The following is a 21,599-nucleotide window of genomic DNA, read 5'->3' on the forward strand; positions in this document are numbered from 1 at the left end:
ATCTATATTGTGTTATTCTGTTGGGTCAATGTTCCCTAGTGATTGTTTCCTGGATCGATTTTAATGACTCATTATCTACTATCCAATGTCTAAATTTCCAAGTTTTATTTTTTAAGATTCTTTGGTGGTTTGTCTTACTCTGCCTCGTCAACATTATCTCCTCTTACCTTTCATTAAAAACCCTGTTCCAATCAAACTTTCTCTGCCTTGTCCCGTCTGAATATTTGGTAACTCCCTTAGTGCTTCCTCGCTTCCCTGCAGCACCTTTATTTATATTTTTCCATCCATAGGTATCACCTGTCCAGCATATATCATATTGTCTGCAAAATCATTTCTGGCAACAGCTACCTTTTCTTTGTCTTTCTCATGTTTTCTTCTTTTTGTCCTTAATAATCTGTACAACACAAGTAGTACCTAATTATGTACTGTATCGTAACTTTCTATATATATCACATATAATTTAGCATTTTATTGTGCATTCTTTTTTTCTGTAATTGTTTCACATCTTGTCAACTAGATCATAATGTGTTCCCATTATTAGCTTTCTACGGGAAATGCTATGATCTTTTCCAAAAGCTCAGAGATTCCTTTCTACAGGGAAAAAAAAATCAAAGGTATAAATGATGGTTTTTCAAGTCTGTAACATTGTTTTTTCGTCCACTAAAGCTGAAAACAGGCATTACTGTCCTTCTGTGACAACAGGAATGCTAGAGATTGAACATTAGGAGGATTATATTTGTACGAATGAAAATAAATTCTTTAGAAATTACTAAGAGTTTCAAATTCTCCTACTTCAAGGAACTTTCCTTTCCTAAGATTAACTCTTCAAGATCTGGAATTTCCTTGAAGAACACAAATCTTACAATTCTAGGTTTTTATGAAATCAAGTCTGACTCCATAGTTGAACTACTCTACAGCAGACTGATATATCTGTCTCTTTATCCCCTTTATTCCCTCTACTGGAAAGATTAAGGACCTAACAAACTATTTTGGTGGTGCAAGTTCTCAGTAGGTCCTTTAATAAATTCAGGAATGAGCCTTTTCTATCATAGTGGAAGGAGAGAATGAAGACACTATCAACAGGCAGAACTACTGCCAGTTCTAAATGACTTTGCTTAGCATTAACAAGGCTCTACCTGTAAGCTGCAGAGCAGGTGTCCTTGTATTCTTGGAGCTTCACACACACCATGTTGAGGAACTGATCAGAATATGCACTCAAGTCGTGCATCAGGTTCATGAGGTCTTGAACTGTCTTCTCCACAATGATTGTGCTCTGGAAACACATGAAAAAGAGAGGACACAGAAGCTCATGAGATTTCTGTACCCAAGTAATGAGTAGCATGAAGGAAAGGATATCATAATTTAAGACAGTTGAGCTTTCCAGAGGATATGATGTTTAACAATATGGAATAAAATTAACAAGAAAAATAAGTTTCTTACATAATGCTGATCTTGCAAAAAACTGAGAAGGTGTTTCTCTAGAATGACCCAAGACAGGGATTTTCAAATTCAAACTGATTTCATGGAATTTTGGCATCTATTTGATTTTGTTTTTAAAGAAGGAAATGTACTGGGAGCCTGATTTATCACTGCAGGTCCCTTCTTGAGAGTGGGGCTTATGATGATACTCAGCACAAAGAAAAATTTCAGAACTATCAATTTATTAAGAAAAACAACTAACATTTTTATTGAATCGTACAGTTTTTATAATGTTTTCTCAAACATAGCATGTTATTTCATTTGAGATTCACATAATAATAATGATTATCATGATCATTTATAGGGTTCTCATAAGTGCAAGGTATAGTGCTTGATATTCTGCCTGATTAAGCTCACTGAATGCTCTCAACATTTCTACTTTGTAATCACCTCTAGTTACAAATGAGTAATGAGGCTTAGAGACATGAAACACAAAAAGAGCTACAGACTTTGGTCTCTTCATTTCATCATTTTGCCCCAGTGACACCCACCCACAGCCCACCTATAGCTCATTTTCTCCTGAGGTTCTAGTTTCACCTATTTGTGTCAGTCAACTTTCTGTTCTTGTCTCAAATAACTGAGATAGTCAGCTTACAAAGACAGAAGGTTTGGAGGTTTCAGCACATCATTTACTAGCCCCAATATTTTGGGTGTGTGGTAAAAGGAGTGCATCCTGGCAGATTCTTGGTAGAATAAAACTGTTTACTTCATAATCAGATACAAAAGAGAAGAAGAAGGAGAGACAGAGCTTCAAAATTTCCTTCAAGGGCATGTATGCAATATCCAAAACCTCCCACTAGACCTCCAGCTCTTAAAGAGTCTACAACTTCCCAATAGCACCACTCTGGGAAACAAACCTTTGACATACGGACCACTGGAGAACTACAGATTCAAACTACGGCAACATTACTGTCGCCATTGTGGAAGCAAGGTGAAATAGACGTAGCCATATTTTAAAACTGAATTAAAGAACTATCTAAAGTGAAAAATAATAAGCCCATTTTCAACCTAGAGACAGACAGTACTGTGCAACAAATCAGTGTTAAATCTGCAAAGAGGCAAATTCAATAATCTCTATATGTTTGATTAAGAAAACATTGATGCATTTAAACCATTAGTTTCTACTTCTTTCAAAAGAAACCAGATTACACTGGAGTAAGTATTAATCACATGCTTAGTAGTCTGGAATCCTTTGATAATAACAAGCGTGTTGGATGTTTATTTCTATAGAATTACATAGAAAGTTGCAACTTAGCCATAAAAGTAAACATTAAAGTATTTTTCTAGTCTGACAGTGACCTACTAAGGAACCAGAGGTTATTTTTGCTATATTTAAAGACAGACGGGGTTAAGGGATTTGGGCTAATAATTTCTTTCTAAAAATAAAAACATAAAAGTATATAGCTTTGTTCAAAACAACTGAACAAAGTTAGTTTAAATTGTGGGTTAGTTTAAATTGTGAGTTATATTTGCCTGCTTGATCAAGATTATTTGGTTGTAGAGGCATCTTTTTTTCTCCCCTTCCCCTCCCTTTCTACTCCCAGAAAAAATAATTAGATGAAGAGTAGGAAGGGGCAGTTATATTCTGCAAGACAAACCTCACAGGAAAGCAAATTACAGTCTCAATAGAATCCCAACAAGTTCAACTTCCTTTTCTGTATTGATTTTAAGATTAAAGCACTGCAGCTTCACCCTGATCCATAATCCCATTCCTCTGTATTTGTACGTGAGTGACAGGAATTGATTCTGCCCAGCTACGCATCCCACACTAAGAATTTAAAATCCCCATCCTGATTCAGAAACAGGATATTTCACAACATGTGGACAGCAATTAACAAAGGACAACCATCCTAATAAAGTCTGTTTAAAACTTAAAACACTGCAGGGAAGATGAGCACGGGAGATTACTCCAATTGTTAGGAAAAGGGGCCCAAGTCTATTCCCCATTGCACTACTGATACCATCTCTGAGGTAGTTTGGGAGCCCCTTCCTTTCTTATGAGTCAGTTTAGTTCTTTAATAACCAAGGATAATTTGATTGCTTTTTATTAGCACACATGACTCACATATTCAGTTTGTGCACTGGCGCTTTACACTAGCTGAATTACTAAGCCACTGTTCTTGAGTCACCACAGGTGTGTTTGGCCCTTCTGACTAGCTTATTAACTTTTCAAGAGGGATCAGCATCCTCCTTTTCTTTTTGTCCATCTCTTACCTTTCCCTTTCTCTATTTGCTTGTAATTTCTCAGGAACTTCAGGGAAACACTGCTAATAAAAGAATGCTCATATGCAAAAGTAAACCTCTTAAATGTCTTGTATGTGAAGGATGTGGGATACATATCTCTGCATTAGGAAATTTCTGTAAGTGAAGCAGATTTTCTTTGTTTTTCCTGAATTGCTTTTGAGTACCAGGAAGGTAATGATGTCATTTGGAGGGAAAAGGGTGACTGAAAACCCTGGTGTTTAGTTCTTAGAGACCATGGCTTTGGGAGCAAACAGGAAGTATCAGCAAGGATGATTAGAATGGCATGCTTTAATTCTAATGGTTGTGCTCAACATAGTATCTATACGCTGCTATATGATTACATACAATTTTCAAGCTATTTGGTTGGTTTACCTCGTCATGCTAGCACTCTGGATAATCAATCACTACATTGTCTTCAAGAAAAATGACACTGCGGCTTGCAAAATGATGGGAATTTTTATAGGAAAAATGTTCTCATTTTTCAAGAATTTATAACAATTTCTAAACCAGTGGCTCTGGCAGATAAAAGCTGAAAATATTAAATTTCAACCTTATTTGATCTTAGTCCATCACAAATGATTCCCTGAACTTTTGAGATTTGCCAGTGCTGAATATAAGGAATTAATAAGTAAACTCCTGATTTTATTCATTATGATTCCTTTTAAACACATTAAAAATGAGTGAAATTTGTTTAGAACCAACTCAGTTGACATTTCTGACCACTTAATAGCAGGTAATAAAGTGTGGGTATGATAAAAAAAAAATAAAGGAAAAGAATGCCAGGACAGTTGATGCAATAAATAACTGCTATGAAAAATGAACAACTAAAGTTTATTACAGGGATACAACAGCTGTCTCAAGTAGGAAGTGAGTATATAAAAACCAGCTTGTTTGGTTCTGTGCTTCCCTGCTATGCGTAGGGCCGTAAACTTGATCCCCAGCACGGCAAAAACAAAAAATAAAAAATAAAGATGACTGAATCTTTGACACACAGTCCATTATTTGCCAGAATGGACCTCTGCAGCATGATACTGACAGTATTAATTGGAATATAGGCTCCAAGCTCAAATAATGGTGAGTTAAAGAAAACAAGTTTTTTTTTATTGGAAGTCTGAAAATCTTTAATGTGGTTATGTCATTGTTACTTTCTGTAACTACTAAAATTTAAAAAAACATTTTTTCATAACCCATCCTTTTACATATATACTCAAATAGTGTTTCTATCACTTAGTTCTGACATATATGTTATAAAATCCTATCTTCAAAGCAAGGGAATCATCAGACTATTAATAAAGTATCAACTGTGGACTTTGCTGCATTGAATTTTCTTTTTAAAAATTTTACTGCAGTGTCAGCAGGCATTCCTTCTCAATAGTGACCCAACACTCCAAGCCTAGTTAATTAAATTTAGGGACTACAGGATTATAAGAAGAAGGGAACTGATATATTGGAGTACTTACTGATTTCTGTTAACAATGAAACACTGACTGATTTCTTGCAAAAGGAAGAAGGGGAGGCTGGAAGCCCTCCTTTATTCTTGAACTTTGTGTGGAAGGGTAGTAATATTTCAGCTGCCTCTCCTCTGTTGAATGTGTCACGTTTACATTCAACACTATTTTTCCATCATCTGAGATTTAATATTGGGGGGAGGAGATGCTATCACTTTGAACTTTTGATTAGCTTTGTTGGTATTCCTTTTCCAGTACTTTGCAGTGGTCTCTGAATTGGAGAAAATGTGACTTTAATTTATTACCTGCTAGAGACTTCTTGCTGGGATGAACAGTGCTGTTTTAAAAATTGTTTTATACCAGAAATATTATTCTTAACTTTTCAGGGCTGTTTAACACTTTCTGAGCTCATTATTTGCAACTGAATTCATACACAGTATGGAAGTACAAAAATAAACACATGGAAATCTGCTTTACTTGTTCATCTGAGTATGGGACCATGAAAGAGATGCAGAAGGCAGATCATCTCTTGCTCTTTCTACTTCTGAGACAATGAAAGGGGCTGATTGAGAAGTAGGATCTCCAGCCTTCTTTTTCTGGGTATATGCTACATAGTTTGCAATATGATAGGGTGAGTAGAAATATACTTTCTGTTGGGATAGCAGGAAAAGTACATATGGCACAGTATACACCTAACCTAGAAAGCACATGGGCAGCACATCATGATATTTGGAAGAATTAACATCTACGCCTTGAGAAATAAAATTGTGAAATACAATTTAGTGACTGGTTTTAAGACAACAGAAAATCAAAACATTTCATTATTCTAATGTATTGATGTGCTTCTCTTAAATAATATGCAGTGAATAGTTTATTAACAACTAGATAGAAATTAATCTTGATTTCTCTGTCTTGTAGACATAAAATTTCTTGTAAGGTATTTCAATTATTCAGCTACAATCACAATTACAAACCTTCTAAATATTTGCATGAGCCTTTTTTCTTGGGGAAAAAAGAGGTGAATCTTGGCATCTGTTGTCAACTTATATTGTTCACCAATTCATTCAAATATTTCATACTTGGAATGAAACTCTTCTTTAAAATACTACTGAAATGAAATATGTACTGCATCAGCATTTTTAATTTTAAAAAAAGTAAGGAAATAGAGCAAAGAGGAGGGATGCTGTAAGGGAATCTGACCTTTAAACTACAAACCAACCACTCACAAAATCTTCCAATGCAGAAGGAAGTACATGGGAGGGCTTATTCCTTATAACTGTGTTGCCTGGATCTTTACTTTCCAATTTTTAAACATTGCATTTTTAAACACTGTCTTCCTGTTCAAATGCCTCAATGCTTCTTATGCTCTACAATCTAGCATGTACAGATTACAAAAAAAAAAAAAAACTCAATTTTTTCCTAAATATGAATATTTTCTGTTTAAAAAGGCACTTTACAGAAGAGAAAAAAAATAGTAACAAGCAATATAAAAAGTAAAAAGTACAAAAGGCAATAAATATGGATGAATTTATAGAGACCATATGTGCTCAAATATAACCAAATTCTAATCCCTAGTGTTCTTGTTTTACCAAAGTACCCAACAATCACTATTTCTTTTCTCTTATTTTGGAAATAAGTATAAATAAAGTTTATATTACAAATATTAATGTTAAAATTTGCTATAAATCTATCATTCATCTGCCATTCAATTCAAAATTTACTAATATGGCTTCTATTTTGTGTAAGAGACTACCACTATGCAACACTGAGAATATACCATTACAAGGTAGACACACATACGCATGTACACACATGTAGACACTCATACACAGAGGGAGGAAAGGAGAGAGGAAGGAAGGAAGATGGAGAGGAGAAGGGAAGGGTGGCATAGGGGGAGAGCAAGAGACAGATTTCCTCTTACTATGGTTTGTGTCTAGATATCCCCCCAAAACATTCCTTGTTGTTTTCACCATCTTCCATTACCATGAAATTGCCCTTCTGCAATATGCCAGGCTGCCTTGGAACCAGCTGATTATGGACTGAAATATCTACAAACTGTGAGCTAAATAAATCTTTCCTTTCTAACTTTGGGTGTCAGGTATTTTGTCTCAGTGATGAGAAAAAATTAAGACAGATTTTGATTCCAGATGTGGGCTCCTTGCTGTGACTATATCTAATCATGTGGTGCAGAAGCCTTTGAGAGTGCTTTGTGGGGAGACTTTGGAATGATTCAGAGATACTGGCTTAGAAAGGAGAGCTGGAATGCTTAGGCCATACTGTATGGACAATTCTGGTCAGGGCTCAGAAGACCAGAAGGCTGACAGAAATTCTCTAGGTAAAGACCAGGTTTGAGAAGTTTCTGTTGGAAAGAAGGTCTGCAATGGCTGTTGGACCTCAGACAATGGCTTGGTAGAAAGTTTGTCTCCATTTTTCTCATATCCAGAAACTTTGCTGAGGCTGAGATTAAGGGTGGCAGGCTAATTAATTTTGCAGGAAAATTTTCAAGGCTGTCTAATGTTGCAGCTGTGGCATGCCTACAGCTGTGGGACTTTTGGACAGATTTATGTTGAGAGTTAAGACCAAGGAGCCCAGAAAAATAGTTAAAACACTGTCAATTTCACCAGAAAGGAAGTACCATTAAAGCTGTGAACTTCAAAGACTGAGGAGAGATCTTGATTGCTGAGAAGGAACGTGAGAACATAAAAGATAACCTAAGGACATCACAATAAGCAGCAGGACTCCAATTTTTGCAGCCTCAAAATTGCAAAAGTGAATGTCTGCTTTGAGAAGAAAGCCCCAGAGCATCATGTCCCAGAATGGCAGAAGCCTAGAGAATTTATTTCTCAAAATTGAGTTCAGAATGCTCAGGATCCAGGTACACATACACATACACATATGCCTGATTAGTGCTCCAGCTGCCAGCAAACCTTGCATGATCCACATAGTGCTGGTTTTAAATGCAGAATGGAAGAGTGGTGGGGGTCAAGAAGACTTCCACACAGATTTTAGGAGAAGGATTGGGAAGCCAGTCAATGTGCCACTGAGAAGGTAGTGTGTGAAGCTGTGAGTGTGAAGCCAAAGGAATATTGGAGAATCCAGAAGTTTGGGGAAGCCAGGAATATGGATTATCGAAGGAAAACTGTACAGAGGGAGCAGCGCAAGCCCAAGAATGAAGCCACGGGATCTATAAGCACCAGAAGTGCCAATGGAGTTGGAGCCACCTAAGCTCTTTGGAGTTCACGTCTTGACACAGATTGCCTTGGAAGCTGCACATGAAGCTACAGGATTTAATGTTTGCTCCACTGAATTTTGGCCTTGATTTGCCCCATTCCTTTGTACCTATTAGAATGGAAAGGTTTACCTTGTGCCATTGAATGTCAGAAATGTTTAACTTTCTTTTCCTTTGTACAGGGCTCACAGCTAAGAGTTTGCCTTAAATCTCAGAGGACACTTTTGATTTGGATTTTTTAGCAAAGCTGAAACTACTGAGACTTGAGCAATTTTTGGAGATGGACTAAACACCATTTATGTCAAGGGATGTGCATGAGTCTTTGGGGGTCATGGCGGAATGTTATGGCTCAGCCAGTCACTGGGATGTTTTCAGAGGTGCCTCAATCTAGAGTTTGTGATTGCTTCATATGCAAGGCTGGTATTAAGAGTGCTGGGATTAGGGTGGGTAACTGCTGGATCAGTTAACTGATTGCCTTGGCACCACCCATATCCTGATAGACTCCACAGAATATAAGAGACAGAAAGAGGCTTGTCTCTCACTCCTTCTTTTTGTCTTTTCTGTCACAAACTGTTGCCCCTGCCATGTGTCACCCTGCCTTGGAGCCAGCAAATTATGGGCTGAAACCTCTACCAACTGTGACATAAATAACTCCTTCGCCTTTAACTTTGGGTGTAAGGTATTCTGTCTCAGCAATGAGAAAAGTAATTAAGACATCTTTCCTCCTGGATAAACAAATAAATAAACAAAACAAGATAAACTATACCTTATGATGAAATATACCTTAGCAAGTCTAAGTACCTGTATATATATTATTTAACTCATCATAAAACTTATTTAATCGTCTATAAAGTAGGTACTATTATCAACCTTTATCAACCCATTTTATAGTTGGGAAAACTGAAGGATTAAGAAGTCAAAAAGAGTTGTCTAAAGTCACACAAGTAGAAAGTAAGAGTTTAATCTAGGATTTGAACTCAAGCAGTCTGAATTCAGAGCCTATTTTCTAATCATTGTTTTTACTCTGAATAAAAACACAACAGTGAGTGGTGAGTTAAATCACTACAAGTATTTCAGTTCTTAGTGTTTGGTGTAGCACACCAAGGTGAATGAGGATGGTTTGCGGAACAAGGTTATTGTCCCCTTCAGAAAAGTTACAGTGGTTCAGCTGTTGAGACTAAAATCAGAGTTACAGAAACTTAGGAAGGGAGTGTGTGGTGAAGGAAGACAGACTCACATGAGATATCCTTGGAAGAGTTTTGAGATAGTCACACTATGAAAGGAAGGTACTGAAAGACTGTTAAGAAGATAGAATGGATTAAGGACAGGAACCTCCCATCAGTAAGCAGGCTATTCTGTTTGACCACATTCTAGAGACACAGGTTGCTCAAATATCAGCAGCCAAGAGATGACCCATGGGCAGTTTAAACCAGCAAGCACTACTGTTTCTTCCTTTCACTTTCCTGAGATTTTAGTTCTTAATTCACCTGGAACTGATACCTAAGACAAAAAGATCAGAAGGATATAGGCCTGCCACCTAGGATCATAATAGTCCGAACTATCTTAAAACCGCTCTCTGAAATTGTATCTTAGCATAATTTTCCATGCCTTGCTAACCACATTACCATACTATTTTTTTCTAGCAATCTTTTTCCTGTTCCTGAGAACTTTTGTACTCAGTCAATATCCAAACAAACTGTGAGAAAGTGGAGCAGTCATTATCGTCCCTATTTTATAGCAAGTCTTAACACTTAAAGCAGTTTCAAGGAACAAGTATATCATTTAGAAAAGGTGTTCAAAGAATGCCAGAACATCAAGCTGCCACTGAAGGTGGTTAGAAATGCCTTTTATTTCTTTAGATTTCTTAAATCTTCATATCACTCTGACTAGTTTCTGTCACTTCACAAAGCATCTGTAGTTACAGGAGCCCTTTTCTTGAAATAGTAATAATACTTAAGCATTTTTGTGTGATTATTTTGTACATTTAAAGGTTATATGTTCTCAGTCCTTCCCTTTAGAAACCCTAAATTTCACAGAGCAGATCCCCCCACCACCACATTTTTGCTAGCAAATGGAGGTTATTCAGCAGGAGACTCCAATGACCCGCAATGGGATATAATTCATTAGGGAAGAGTTACACATATATATAAATCAACATGTCAGAGAAGAAAGTACAGTTGGATCTGCTGGGAGATGCATGCTGCACACACATTTGTTCCACTCTGTGCAGGCTCACCTGTCTTTGGTGGCTCACACCATATAATAATCAATTATGCTGACAAGTTTCCCTACAAATTGTTTCAGCCTCAGTTACTCATGTACTTGAGAGGTGAGATGTGCAGCCCTGTAAGGAAGAGAATGAGCAGGGAGCCTGGCTTTCAGTAAAGTAGAACATATGGAACTGTTTGGGGGAGACAGTGTGCACGGAAGCATGCAAGCATGCGCACACACAGGAAAATGTGTTCAAGGGTACAGATACAACACAGATATGCTTCATACTGTTATCCTCAGTGATAACATCTGAGAGCTAATGACTTTTAAAAAGTAGTTCTTGTTTGCAAAAATACTGGCAGTTGTAAACCCAGCATTCTCACTCAATCCAAGAATAAATTTAAGTGCTCTAAACAACCTCGCCATGCTGAGCAAAACAGAATGTACAGCAGGCAAAAATCAAATAACTAGCCAGGACCAAACCTGGGCTCCAAATATGGCTTTGACACTGACAGACTTGGGCATGTTGAGTAAATTGCGCTCGCTTTCTTCATTTGCAAGGGGTGTGATATTTTTACAGAATCATAGTGATATCTCCAGCTTGCCTATCCCACCATAAAGTAAACTTAGGCTTTAGCTCATCTCCCCAAGTTTAGGACATGAGGCAATCACACTTGTTCTTCCTAGATTTTAGTCATCACAGCACATTACTTGAGAGGAGATAGGCCAAAATGAGACTGGATATCCTCGTGATGCATTCTGATGAACTAAAACTAAACTCCAGGGCATCCTGCCAAAGTCAGTGTGAAAGAAACAGTAAAAACAGTAATAGAACCACCTACAGTAAGCCCAGAGAGGCACTTTTTTCCCTCCAAGTATAGGAATAGTTAGTGATTAAAAATCGGAATACTGGAGCACTGATGAATTTCCTTCTTAGAGAATCTCTTCACACAGGAAACACCTACGGCTCTGGGAGGCATACGGCCAATACTTAGAATATTCATTATTTTCAGATTTTAGGATTTCAACAACCAGAAAAAAAAGTGGACCAACATAAAGCTGACTCTTTATTATCCTTAGTATAGATGCTTAAAATAAGACATAAAACAGATTATCTGCAATAGCACTGCTTTCAGAAAAAATGTATTTTTCAACACCAAAAATGGAAAGAAAATATCAGAGAAAAAAGTCAGTGCCTCCCAAGAAAGTACACTTGAAATTTTTGCTTGTGGTTTTGCATGTGCATGCGCACGCGCACACACACACTCCTTCCCACGTGCTCCCCACTTGACTACTTTATCCCTTTTCAGTGAATCGTATGCTGGACTGGCATATGATGGAAAGGCCTTTGGGGACCAAGCTCTAAGAGGCAATTGTTAGGTATCAGTAACAGTGAACATATGCAGATCTCTATGCTTGAGGACATACAAACTCAAGGACGAAGTTCAAATGTTGTGATTGCTTTTAACTTCAGGTGGTATAGGAGCACTCTTGCTTTTAAGTGGGAAGTCACTAAGCCTGGGCTTATGGATGGAATCATACACAGGCTCATATTATTTACAAAGTTAGAGAAATAAAATATTTCTCAGTTATAATCATTTTATCTTTGGGTTAAGTATAACTTTTTTAAACAAAATTAGCACTATATTTAAAAGTACTATATGAAATCATTCAACAGTTTCTTACTGTGGCTAACTTAGAAGTCATGTTAAGAATATGAAGATATAATTTGGAAAGAAAACTAGTGATTCATAGAATCATCAAAGTTCTCATGTAACTGAAAACAATAGAGCCCACCACAAAACACACAGTATTCAAATCTTTTTAATGGTTTTTCATTTAAACTCTCTGCTCCTTTTATCACTAACATTTTTAAAACTGAAAAGTAGAATGTCCCCGATGTCCATTTTCTTTTATTGTTTTCCTTTTGTTCTACAAATGAGGGTAAAATTAAGTGCCTAGATCACTAGATTTCCAGATGGTCAGACAAATGAGTAGTTTGACTCTTGGGCTTGTGTTTTTCATAGATATGGACACTTATCTCTCACTGTCTCCATGGCTCTTGTTCAATAGACATCTAATTTAGCCTAAGTACCTTAAATATGTGACAACCAAATTTTTGCTTTGAATGAAGATCAAAATTGACTTAATTGCTAAAATCAAAATGGGAATTTGCTATGTTGTTAGAAAAATGTTCCTTTATTTTCCTTGTGTATTTTTTGAAAGACAAAATTAAAAAGTTTAAATTATTTATATTTTAAATTTTGTTAGTTGTTTTATTTAATTAATTAATTTTTAATTTTTTGGTACTGAGAACTGAACTGAGGATCTTGAGCTTAACAGGCAGGCACTGTGCTATTGCGCTATATCCTCGGCCCGTTAGATATTTTAAAGTGTGACTATCTGTGATTTTTTATTTTTCTCCCATTCTGATATTTTGTCTATTATTTTTATTTGGCTTCCTTTACTGCTGTGGTTTTGATCTTGAACTCTACAACATAATAAGCCTATTGGTAAGGACTAGATAACAAATACGAATGTTTATTTTATTAAATAACTACACATATTGTTTAACATGTCAGGAATTATTCTGTATACTTTTAAAATTAACTCATTTAAGTTCTACAGTAACATTAGGATAATAGGTATTTTTTCCACTTCACAGATGGCAAAACTTGAGTGACAAATAGTTTAGTAAGAAGCCCGTAGCAATACAAGTAGTAAGTGGTGGAACCAGATTCAAAGCAGCTCAGTCTATATTCAGAGACTCTGCTCCTACTTACTGGTAGGTAAAGAATATGAAGGAGGACAGAGGGGAAGGTATGGGAGGTAGAAGGACAAAGAGAGAAACAAGTGACTGATTCACTAGAAATAAAAAGGATGGTAGGAGGTACAAAGGGGTAGTCACAAATCCAGAGTAAAAATCTGGGCTTGATGTTCCCTAGGGCTATGGGAGAAAGAAATATGAGGTAAGCACTTCTACCTTGGAAAGACAATTTTGTCATCTTAATGATAAATGGAATTGGGGCACCATGAGGTCACTGGTGACAGGTGAGTAGAAGAGTAAGACTGGTGACGTCCTGGCAGACAGCTGATAGTCAGCTCTCCAGGGAGATGAAGAGTCCTGATTTATAGGTTTTAGCAATGTAAATAGTTCCACTATGGCTGATTTTCATTAGCCAACGATGCTGAAATTATGAGCTAATGATGTCACTCAATTGAAAGTTAGGAAGAGATGTATAGAAACACGCATAGTGATATGATATTGTCATCAGCTATCATAAATAATGTCAAAAGCAGCCACCTTAGTGAAATAATAACAAAAATTTTCCCAAGTATTAATTTTGTTTTCAATATTATGGAATTTACTTTTAATTAACAGTTAGGCTTATTAACCAGCTTCCAAAAATCCTAAAATTTTCAGAACAAACTCTCAGGAGCCTCAGGGGAGTGACTACCTCAAAGCATCTCTTCTTAAATGGAATGGATCATGAGCTGGAGATTTGATCTTATAAGAAGCCAAATTGCCAAAGCTAAAAAATAAATGCAGGAAGAGGGAGACAAAACAAAAATGATAAAGAGTTTATAAAAAACAGAATTTGTACTGTAACCTGATAAGTGGAGAAAGAGGCCAAGTGTGAAACAGAGTTGAGAAGGTGAGTCCAGAGCAGGGCTGATCTTTGCTCTCTGCCATTTTGCAGGCCCTAAAGGGCAAACATAAGAAAGTCGCTGATCCTCACCAACCACTCCCAAAGTCTGAGCAAGGGCTCATATCTCTTTTCTTGGTTCTACAGAAACTTTCTTTCATGGAAAACAATCATAGATTAAGGAAGGGTAGATTATATTTCATAAAACAACAGGCTTTAGATGAGCCATAATGATAAAGCAACAGTTACTGTTCTTTTGCTGGACAAAATACTTGACACCTACAAATTAAAGGAAGAAAGGTTTGGTTTGGCTTGCAGTCTGTAGAGCCACAACTGATTAGCTCCAAGGCAGGGTGTCATGGTGGCATGGGAGAGGGACATTGCAGGGGAGAAATAGTTGATAGCAAAGCAAGAAGGAGACAGCAGAGCAGCAAGCAGCACAGACCATCCTTTTTCCCATCCGGGCTACAGATATTTTGGGTGGTATCACTCACACCCAGGGTGGGGTTTCTGTCATCAGTAAATCCCCTCAGTCCCACCCAGAGTCATGCTAATTCCAATCAGTAGACTAATTTAGTACTACAAATCATTAACTCCAGGATCACATATCTCAGATTTACCCAGTTCCATGGGCTTTGGGGGGATATCTAGATACAAGGCATAACAACCATGGAAAAAGAGAATATGACTGAAGAATTTAATGAAGACAATCTGTGCATAAAGCAGAACAAGGTACTGAGAAAAACTTGGATGGATAACTGATCTAGACAAAATAAGTCCAATATCACAGGCAACTCACAGCCTTTGCGAAAGGCAGTTTGTTTCACTTATCAGGATTTCCTCAGGGTGATGCATAAAATTCAGTATAATCATACTATCAGAGGATTTTTCTACTAAATGGATTTTTTATATCTGCCTCATGAGGTGTTTAAATCTCTCACTGCTTACCTACAAAGGGATTTGGAGAGGTGTGTGTGGGAAAAGACTTTGTTTATAAAAGAAATAGTCTGCCTTTTTCTTTACTGCCTAAGATTCTATTTAATAATTCATAAGCTCACAAAGGACTGCATATACAATAGAAAATTATTGACTTTCAGCTCTTCTTGTAACCTTCAGTACCTATGGCACAATACAAAGTTTTAGGTACAAATGCTCATGAAACTGAAAGATTAGGGCAAGATCCATCTCATTACTCCAAACTGCCAAATAATGGGCTGTTTTGCTAATTGACACCTGAACATACAATTATAATTGGCAATCCTATAGCAAAGTGCCTCAGGTCAAAAAATCAGTCAGTTTCCAGATCCCAAGTGGTACACTGTGGATTGAATTGGAAGTTAGTTAACACAGTTCTCACTTTTATAATTGCAAAGGGGAAGCACAGTCATAATCCCATGTTGGGTTTGGGAAAGCCAATGTTCAAATGGAGGCTCTTTCGGTTTTGCTCAACACTGTGTTTCTGCTTCCCTACTTCCCCTTATCCACGCAGTAATACTCTCCTGCTACAACACTGTAGTAGTTCAGACAAGGGCTTCTACCTTCTTGCCATGGTTGATAGTATATAGCTTGTTTACACAAAAGAGAACATCTATGTCCAAAAACAAATCTCTTCTAAGTTTTTTTTTTTTTAAGAACAACCATTCAGTGAATATTTCTTGAGCAACCACTATTGTGAAAGGCCTGTGCTAAGCAGATGTGAGAATACAAGGAGAAGAGGACTTTAAGTAAAGAGCTCCTCTACATCAGGAATCATATTAAGCAGGATTCCCTGATAAATATCATTTAGCTCTCAAATAACTGATTTTACACAGGAAGACAGGGAGCAGCAGAAAGGTTAAGTTCAGTGTCGGAGATAACAAAACTGAAAAGTGATGGAGCCCAGAGCTGCCTCTAGGCAGTCACACTCGAAGACTTCTCTTCCCTTTATTATATCACATTAGAAATGAAATCATAAATTGTCAGACAGGGATCTGGTATGAAGAGAGTGTAACTTATTCTTAGTTCTCTGGAGGATGATACAAAAGATGCAAAAGTTCAGCTACACACAAGAGAGATATACTCATCATGGTCTGGGATGGTCTAGAATGGTTTTATTGACAAATTAGGATAGAGGTAGGACTTTTTATGGAGAATAAGTATAAAAGCTGTGTCTTTATTGCTTGAATAGGAAAAAAAGAAGGGGAGGTATTCCACATTCCTCCTCAGACATCCATTGTAAAAAAATATTATAGTCTGCTGAATAAAGGCACACAGAGCAGAAATGAGAGATGCACTGACTGAGGGAGAATGTACTTCTAGCTAAAGAAAGCAGGCTGCACATTAATTCGTTCTCTCCTGAAATCCTACTGACATTACAGTGAAGCAATTATATTTTTCCTTTCCAAGATTATTTTTCCCTTACATAAATGGTATTACTGTCTACATTTAAAGTGTCCCCCAAACTTCTCATGTGTTTGAAAGGTGATTCATTCATGGAGGTGCTATGGCTTACTTAACAGGTAGTGGGGCCTCCTTGGAAATAAGTCACTAAGATACGACCTAGAAGGATACTCATTCCCTGACTCCTCTCTTCACTCTCTGCTTCCTGGCTGCTGTGGGTTGAGTAACTTTTTCTCCACTAAGTCCCTCTGCCATTCTGTGTATGCCTTGGAGCTGGCTGATTATGGCCTGAAACCATGAGGCAAAATAAAACTCTGCTCCTCTAAATTGTGAGTGGGGGTATTTTGTCCCAGCAATGACAAAGTTACTAAGACATAGGACAAGATGAACAGGAGGGACAGGGAAAAAAAAAAGCAGCCCAGTTTTGGAAGCTGCAGAGCAGAAAAGTCTTTAACAGACTCAAGAAACCAGACTCAAAATCCTGTCACAGTAGTAGGGAAAGCTGAGAAGTTTTGAATTCACTCTTCTTTGAATTCCTGAAACACCTTCTCCAGAAATACCTGGAAGCACGAGCAAAAGAGGTGTAGCTAATAAAAAGATTAGCTAAAGGTCTATTTTTGTAGTCAGAGTCCCAGATCCCTTCTTCACCCCAGTGAAAATCTCAACCTTTAATCTCTGGAAAGAACTGAATAGAAAGGGTCTCTGGACTGTGAGTGAGCACAAACAATTAAAGCTAAAAGTAATCACAGGCGTTCCGTGAAATTATGAACCCTGGACACGAAGAATCTCCAGCCATTTTCTAAGATTTTCCCGTTCAGTTTCACAGATGCTAGCAGCCAGTCCCTCCATCTCCGGGAAACAGATCAGAGAATCTTCATTCATGGACTCTAGCCCAGAAAGCATGATCTAAAGATATGGATATTCTGAGTTCCTAAATGAATTGGCCCAGTCAAATCTCCATAGTTCCAAACCCAGCCCAAGCCACAAAGTGTAATAAAGAACTTATAAACTCTTGTTTTTAATATCTGAATAACAGAAACGATCTTTTTGACTCAAACTCCATACAGAACTATAACCAAACAGTTTATAGGATTATAATTTACTTTAAAAATTCTTATCTTCTGTATTCTTGGCAATTATTTAATTATCAAGTTGATGAAATAACCTCATACATTCCAGGTTTAAAAGACATGTAAGTATAAATGCTTTAAAGATCCTTTAGAATCACATGATCATCAGATACCATACAGAATCTAGTGTACAAGTTATAATTTTTCTTTAATTTAATATCTATATATATTTGAAGGTTTCACTCAAGGAATATGGTTTCTCTCAATATAAGCATCACTTTTGAGGGGCCTAAAGATTGGCTACTGGCAGGTTAAAGGAAGGGATTAAGATTTTCCATTATTAACATATAGTTATACTGTGTCACTTTTAAGTGAACATGATAGAATAATCTTCTGAGGAACTAAATCTGTTCTAACTGCCTTTGGAAATTTGGAGGGAGGTGGCTAAAAGTATTTTTCTCTTTTTCTGCTCCCATGTGAAAAAATAATCAAGTTTCTATTTCCCCAGGAAAGGATCAACAGCTTCTTTCATTGCAAAAGGAAAATTTCCCAGCTAGATCTGAGAGAAGAATGTGCACTGGGATGTTCTTCAGTGGGAAGGAGTGTTGAGGGGGTTATACATCTTGAAAGGGATGATGCCCATGATGGTATTGGTAATAGTTGATATTTACTAAGTGCTGGCCACTGTTTTAGAAATTGTTTATAGTGTATGTAAATTAGAAATCTCTATATAACTTACTTAATCCTGATAACAATTTCATGAAAAACATACTGTTATTGCCACTTTACAATACTGAAAACTGGGGTACAAAGAGAGTAGGTACAGGCACAGCCAGAAGTGGAAGAGACAGAGTTGGCCCAGAACTCACTGCCATAATCATTTGTGATGGACCTTTTGGTGCCTAAGAATGCCTGGATAGAGAAGTGGTAGCTTCCCTAAGCGCAGAATGCATTGTCATACAGCACCCCACATCACTATATGTGTTGTCTTGGAGCCCAATACTCTATTACCATTGGAAAAGTCCAGTGGTTGAGTTTGTTGGCTTGGGTGGTACAGGCAGTGCCAGATGCTTTCAAGTCAGCCAAAGAGACTTGCAAATGAACCTCCCAGCAAGGGCCAGGAAGAAACTCCCAGCAAAGATTGGGATGGCAAAATCATTTCAGGAGAAAGAGCATGTACATTTCTGTTTTCATTAGAAGCTACCCAAATCTTGCCAAGCTTTAAACAGTATGTGAGGAGGTAGAATTATTAATTTTCTTGATTGTGGAAGTCATTTCACAAGGTATACATATAGAAAATCACTACACTGTACACATTAACTATATATAATTTTTATTTGCAACTTATACTTCAATAAAAGAGGGAGAAAACAACTTCACAGCTTTAGAGCATGCAGGTTCTTAGATAAAAAGATGAATCAAAATGAGTTCTACTTTGGATGTGGGAAAGTAGATAAATAATTGAAAAGGAGGGTACTTGTCAGAGCTGAGATTCAGTGGAAAAAGGCAGATGTAATGGTTGATACCTTGCCGCCAACTTGAGAGGTTTAAAAGTTTAACTGACTCAGCTGGGGGCCAGGGTCCTCACTTTGTAAACATCCTCATCCTGTGCAAGAGGAGGGGGAGAGTGTGAGTGCTACATCCACCCTGGGGGTGGGGGTAGCCTGCTTATCACATGAAGGAGGAAAAGAGGCTTGCTTTCCCCTATTTCTTGTTGCTTTGCTGTCTTCTGCTACCTTGAGCTATTTGCCCTCATCATACTACCCTGCCTTGGAGCCAGCTGATTGCAGACTGAAACCTCTACTAATTGTGAGCTAAATAAAGCTTTCCTTCCTTAATTTTGTGCATTGGATATTTTGTCTCAGCAAAGACAGAAAAGTAACCAAGATATAAGAGTTGGAATGTCCCACATTAACCAATCTCCACTGCTCAGTCTGCATGACTGAGTAGCCCTCACCTTAGACAGTCGCCTCACCAGCATGGTCTCTTCAGAGGTATCATCTCTTACTGACTTCCGCATGTTCTTGTGCAAAGTTGCACTAAGGAGCATATTTGTGCCCCTATTTTTCATTCCTCTGTCCACAACCATCTCATCCCAAATTGACTCTGACATGTGTGAGCCCTTGTACAATCTGAGCAGCCATCCAGTTTCTCAGGGCAGAGTGCTTGTCTAACATGTGGGAGGTCCTGGGTTTTATTTTAACAATAACAACAACATGAACCAGAAAAGTAGACAACCAACACAGAAAAGCTGGCAGATTAGATATAGCTTAGGGCCTGTCAGTAAAGTACATGGGCTTTACTTGGTTTATTAGTTACATAACTCAAAATATTGTTTTACTAATCCCTTTTTGAATATGGAGATGACTTCCCCATCCGAACACAGAACAGAGAAAGAGGCAGAACAACAATAGAACTGAATTGTGACTACAGAGAATGAACCCATGGCCAGGCCACCCAGGCCTGGAGATGATAAGTCCTCAGGAAGGACCTCTTCCTCCCATTGGCCTCCCTTAATGGCCTCCCAGGCCATTAAGTGTTGCCAGGCTTTATGACCACAAGTCTATGTCTTGGGTTTCTATTCTTAAAACTCTTGCTCTAGGGAATTTGACCATCTGCCCTCACTCACATATTTTCACTTCTTACTATATTAGACTGCCGGATCCATGTACCCTGGAATGAAAATGTTCATGGTCCACTTCTGGTACATATAGGTTACTTATTATTTCATAATTATTTATAGTCATCAAATGCCTCTGTCTTGTCTAACTTGAATGCAAATGTCTTTAAAGTGAGAAGGAACTGACTAGACAATTTACTGCTTATCAACCAATATGCCATGGATTGGTATTTGGCAAATTATTAAACAGTTAACTAGAAAAAATTGGAGACTAGTGAAATGACAGAGTGATTCCTTTTATCTTTTATAAATTAATGAGAACCCCTACAGCTTTCCTGATCTAGAAGAGGAAATGAAGAAAAAAGAACACAGAATCAGAGTTACAAGGGCTGGGTACTAGATTCTGATACTTGTGATGCGACATAAATTAAGCCATATAGTTTCCTTCTTTATAAAAATGAAAAGGACAACCTATCTCACAAGGTGGTTTTGCATAGGGTACATACAAAGGGAGTACATTGTTATCCAAAAGTTCATCAGTATCATTAATTTTTTCATCATAAGTCAGCCTACTCAAATCAACCTTCAGACCTGTCAACAAGTAACCACTCAATGCTCCGTACTGTTTCATCATAGTTGTCTGAAAAGGCCATTAGAAATGACTGCAGAGATAGTGCCAACAATCATCAAACTAATAACTGATCATGGTAATAAGTCCTAGACATGGAAACAGCAAATCCTAGGATCAACATGAAGAGATATTATTGCTAATAATGCCTTTCTAAATAGATACCAGTAGAAAACAAACAACACAAAAGCCATCTACTGCCTTTTATGAAATCTGTTTGCTCATATCACTGTTTGGTCAGTAGTTTCCAGAAGAACTGCTGAATGTCACATCTGTCAGTCACTAGAATCCCAGAGCTACAAAGCTGGGAGTTTTTTCAAATAAGAAAGCTATCCCAAACTAGATGGCAGCCTTTATTTTTTCTGGCGTAACATTTAAATGGAATAAATGTACAAAGTACAAAACTATTACCTATGCTGACAAATTATTCAGACTCAGGGATCCTTGCAGGAACTCAGAGACCCTCAGTCTGGTAACTGTTGCTTTATATGTTAACTTTTAAGTGCTTTTACTCATATAACAATGCCTATTAGTCTGATTTCTCACCATTAACATAAATTTATCATATCACTAAATGTAAACATATTGGAAAAGTGTTTTCACTTTATAAAAAAGAAATACATACAGAGCAGGCAGTGAAGCTC

At 37.4% G+C, this 21,599-nt stretch overlaps 1 protein-coding gene across 1 annotated transcript in view; it reads right to left on the reverse strand.

Moving 5' to 3' along the window:
- Exoc4 (exocyst complex component 4) overlaps positions 1 to 21,599 on the reverse strand; it is a 722,212-nt gene that overhangs the window by 145,237 nt on the left and 555,376 nt on the right. The window contains exon 12 of the mRNA XM_003467878.5: positions 1,137 to 1,273. Within this exon, the coding sequence (XP_003467926.2) occupies positions 1,137 to 1,273 (137 nt within the window). The remainder of the gene's footprint in view (positions 1 to 1,136; positions 1,274 to 21,599) is intronic.

Source organism: Cavia porcellus, unplaced genomic scaffold (assembly GCF_034190915.1).
Source record: "Cavia porcellus strain 051 isolate PalLab524CR breed Dunkin Hartley unplaced genomic scaffold, mCavPor4.1 scaffold_2, whole genome shotgun sequence".
NCBI lineage: Eukaryota > Metazoa > Chordata > Mammalia > Rodentia > Caviidae > Cavia > Cavia porcellus.